This window comes from Vipera ursinii (genome assembly GCF_947247035.1).
Source record: "Vipera ursinii genome assembly, chromosome: 15".
Lineage (NCBI taxonomy): Eukaryota > Metazoa > Chordata > Lepidosauria > Squamata > Viperidae > Vipera > Vipera ursinii.
Window position 1 is genome coordinate 4,951,540 of NC_139528.1, and position 4,589 is coordinate 4,956,128.

The 4,589-nt window shown below is 46.5% G+C and overlaps 1 protein-coding gene across 1 annotated transcript in view; it reads left to right on the forward strand.

Moving 5' to 3' along the window:
• Positions 1–1,379: 1,379 nt before the first annotated feature.
• Positions 1,380–4,589, forward strand: part of FOSL1 (FOS like 1, AP-1 transcription factor subunit) — a gene marked incomplete at its 5' end in the record, with an annotated part of 12,343 nt that continues 9,133 nt past the window's right edge. Inside the window, one exon of the mRNA XM_083374802.1 lies at positions 1,380–1,403. Within this exon, the coding sequence (XP_083230928.1) occupies positions 1,380–1,403 (24 nt within the window). The remainder of the gene's footprint in view (positions 1,404–4,589) is intronic.

The following is a 4,589-nucleotide window of genomic DNA, read 5'->3' on the forward strand; positions in this document are numbered from 1 at the left end:
AATTCTGGGAGTTGAAGTCCACAGGTCATAAAAGGGCCAGGTTGGAAGACCTCTGCTTGTGGACTTCAACTCCCAGAATTCCTCAGCCAGGCACGCTGGCTAAGGAATTCTGGGAGTTGAAGTCCACAGGTCATAAAAGGGCCAGGTTGGAAGACCTCTGCTTGTGGACTTCAACTCCCAGAATTCCTCAGCCAGGCACACTGGCTAAGGAATTCTGGGAGTTGAAGTCCACAGGTCATAAAAGGGCCAGGTTGGAAGACTTCTGCTTGTGGACTTCAACTCCCAGAATTCCTCAGCCAGCGTGCCTGGCTAAGGAATTCTGGGAGTTGAAGTCCACAAGTCATAAAAGGGCCAAGTTGGAAGATCCCTGGGTGAATGTATTGGCAGCACTAAGCTTCAGCCCTTTTGTATTCCATTGATTTATGGCAATTATTTCTTCCCCGTTGCAATTTTGCTCCCACTTCTTTTTTTTCCTTTTGAAAACAGGGGGCCACCCAACGAACAAAATCCCTCTTTACGTAGCCCCGCCCCCAAATTAACGGTGAAACTCCCTGCCACAAGACACAAAGTCCGCATGACCGTACATTCTAACTCTAGGTAAGGTTCCCCCGCACACGCGTGCTAGTCGTTTCCAACTCTAGGGGCCGGTGCTCATCTCCGTTTCAAAGCCGAAGAGCCGGCGCTTGTCCGAGGACGTCTCCGTGGTCATGTGGCCGGCATGACTAGACGCCAAAGGCGCACGGAACGCCGTTACCTTCCCACCGGAGTGGTCCCTATTTTTCTACTTGCATTTTTACGTGCTTTCGAACTGCTAGGTTGGCAGAAGCTGGGACGCGTAACAGGCGCTCACTCTGCTACACGGCCCTCGGGATTTGACCCGCCAAACTGCCGACCTTCTGATCGACAAGCTCAGCGTCCTAACCCACTGAGCCACCGCGTCCCTAACTCTAGGTAGGTACCTTTTAAAAAAACAAAAACAACCTTTTGCTGGGCTTAGAAAAACTCACGGCCCTCACTAAAAGTGTCAATTCTTCCCTTGGGAAGTGTTAAGTCGCCCTTCTAACATGGAGCCTCCCCAGCCAGGAGCAGGCTGTCTGCCAGGAGCAGCTTCAATCTTAAGTGGTTTCCTGTTGGAGGCTGAGGATCAGGTGAAAGGGCCGATTTTGCTAATAATCGTTAGGAAGGCTGAACCGGGAGAAAGTTGAGAGGTGGGAGGAAGGAGAAGCCCATCATCCTTTGCCCCCAGCGACTAAAATCAACAAAGTTGATTCATTTTGCACGGAAGGGGAAGGACACTGGAGTCACTCGACCTGTGTGTCATTTTGTTTTATTTTGGACTGAGTAGTGAGAACTCAGCCAACGGGGCTGCGGGAGCAACGATGTGTAGTGACAAATCCCAGCAGGTGAGTTTTCATACAGCTGCTCAAAGTTTGGATGCTTGGTGCTGGCACGTATTTAACAACGATCGCAGTGCCTGGCATCAAGTCAGTGGGGGAATCTGGGTTTACTTAAGGACCGCGCGATTTACTGTGGCGATTTGCTTAACAACTCTGGCCAAAAAAAGGTCATAAAACTGGACCTAACTTACTTAACGGCTGCCTCCTTTATAGCAATGGAAATTCTAGCCCCAATTTATGCACCCTGGTGAATCAGGGTGGTGTCTGCACGAATGTTACCTTGCTGTTCTAGATTTTTTTTTTAAAAAAAATGTTTCAGCCTGATTATTATTATTATTATTATTATTATTATTATTATTATTAATAAATAAATAAATTTGCAGTTTAAGACCGTGGGAAGCCAGCATGAGCAGAGAGTGGTAGCTAATACAGTGCTACTCTGGTCTGCTCCCAGGTCAGTGCCCACTTCTCTTTTGCTCGTCCTTAGCCCGACCACCTATTCCCAGTCCTGGCTTTGGTTACAGGAGGAAAGAGACGTGTCTTTGCAAGAGGTGATGGCTTGGATCCAACCAACATCCTTTGCAATGGGAGTGAAATGAGTACAAGAAGGATGGATGACTCAGCTCTAAAGTACACTCTTGGCACCAAGGCTTGACCCATCGTCCTGGCCTCTTTCCACACATGAATCCTTTCGATTTCCTCTTCTCCGAAGCTGGTGGCCCCGTGAGCAGAGTTTCTCAATCTCTGCAACTTTAAGAACGGTGGACTTCAACTCCCAGAATTCCCCAGCCAGGAGTTGAAGTCCACCTATCTTAAAGTTACAGGGATTAAGGATACTGGGAGTTGACAACCCTCCATCTTAAAAGCTGCCAAGTTGGATGAGGGCAGGGACAAGAAGCAACGGGTGGAAGATCCTGAAAGAGAGGTCCAACCTAGAATTCAGGGGAAAAAATTCTGACTCCCAGAAGCAACGGATGGAAACTAATCAAGGAGAGAAGCAACCTAGAACTAAGGAGAAACTTCCTGACAGTGAGAACAACTCACCAGTGGAACAACCTGCCTCCAGAAGTGGTGAATGCTCCAACACTGGAAGTTTTTAAGAAGAGACCGGACAGCCATTTGTCTGAAATGGTATAGGGTTTCCTGCCTGAGCAGGGGGTTGGACTAGATGACCTCCAAGGTCGCTTCCAACTTTTATTATTATTATTATTATTATTATTATTATTATTATTATTATTATTATTATTATTATTATTATTATTATGATAATGATAATAATATAAAATCCATCAGTTAATTCATAATTTCTGGCTTGCCAGCAGAAACGGTGGATTGCTCCATCGCTGGAGGCTTTTCAGAAGAGATTGGACAATGAGCCTTGAAAGGCAGAGTGGCTGTCAGACACTTTCACACGTGCAAACCCTGTTGGGATTACTTTTTCGGTGTGTGCGTTTGTGTGTGGAGTGTTCTGTGACCTTAGAAATCAGGAAGTAGGTTTAGCCAGTTGTACGAAGCTATCTGTGCTATCCTGGAGATTACGGGAATGAGATATGTCTGATTTAAAGTAGAGAAGGACTAGGGGTGACATGACAGCAGTGTTCCAGTATCTTAGGGGCTGCCCCAAAGAAGGGGGGCTCAAATTATTCTCCAAAGCACATGAAGGCAGGACAAGAAGCAACGGATGGAAACTCAAGGAGAGAAGCAACCTAAGAACGAAGGAGAAACTTCCTGGTAGTGAGAACAATTAACCAGTGGAACAACCTGCCTCCAGAAGTTGGGGGTGCTCCAACACTGGAAGTTTTTAAGAAGAGACTGGACAGTCATTGGTCCGGAATGGCATAGGTTTTCCTGCCTGAGTAGGGGGTTAGGACTAGATGACCTCCAAGGTCCCTTACAGCTCTGTTATTCTGTTCTATTCTGGAGTGGAGGTTTTCAAGAAGAGAATGGACAGCTGTTTGTCTGTAATGGTATAGGGCAGGGGTAGGCAACCTCGGCTCTTTTATGACTCATGGACTTCAACTCCCAGAATTCCTGAGCCAGCTTGGCTGGCTCAGGAATTCTGGGAGTTGAAGTCCATGAGTCATAAAAGAGCCGAGGTTGCCTACCCCTGGTATAGGGTCTCCGGCTTGAGGGGGGGGAGGGGTTGGACTAGAAGATCTCCAAAGTCCCTTCCAGCTATGTTATTCTGTACTCTGAGCTCAGGGAGAAACAGAGCTGGCTGAGTCTTCGGTCCTTTCCTCCTAGGTGATTCACCAAAATCCCATATGCCTGTGTCACATCCTGCCGGATCTTAAGAAAAAGAGTCTTGGTTAACCCTTGCAGTTCAGAAGCAAATCCAGGAGAATTTGGGAGGGGGTGGTGGTGAATTTAGCCTTTGACGGGTGATGGAGAACCTAATGCAGCCCCTTTACCACCCCACCACCCCACTCCGTTAAGTGCAACCAGGAGCAGAAGGTTCACGTTTATCATCCTGCTTGTGGATCTTTTCCTCTTTGACCCAGCCTCAGTTTTCCCATCTGTATAATGGGAGCAAAGTAGGCCATCCTGCTCCTGAGTAGGGCCTGGGTAAGAACTGATTGTGGATTAGCTGAAGACTTTATTTTTATTTTTATTTTTTAAAAATAAAGCTTCTCCCAGTCAAGGATTTGTATTTTGTATTTTGTTTTTGGGTTGTTTTTTTTTTTGGACAGAGCTGTCTCTCCTTGTCTCAAAAGTTCTGTGAGTGAAACTGAAAAACCCGTATAAGAAAATCTCCTTTTCCCACATCAGTCTGAATCTCAAAATAATTTTACAGAAGGGAGTCCCCTGAATTAATTTTTTTCTTATCTGCAACGATGGGGGGGTGGGGGGAAACTATCCCTAGACTGTGCACCCTCTCGCCCTCTCGCCCTCGCCCAGCTGTCAGGGGCTGATGGGTGTTGGAATCCCACCCTTCACAGAAGGAGTTATGGTCCCTCCTTTTTGAGCACAAAGTCCTGGCAAGCTAGTCATCGTTTTTTCTCTTTCGCCTTCTGCGTTCTGAGGCAGTTTCCTTTTGAACTGCTTTCGATTTTTCATTCAGCCCTGAGGAAAACTGAATAAAAACATCTCCTTTTTAAAAAAGAGGAAAGTTTAACAGATCACACACCTCATTCAGTTTGAGGGTGAAAAATCCCTTTCTACGCTCAGACAAGACCTTGAAGAATAGGATTT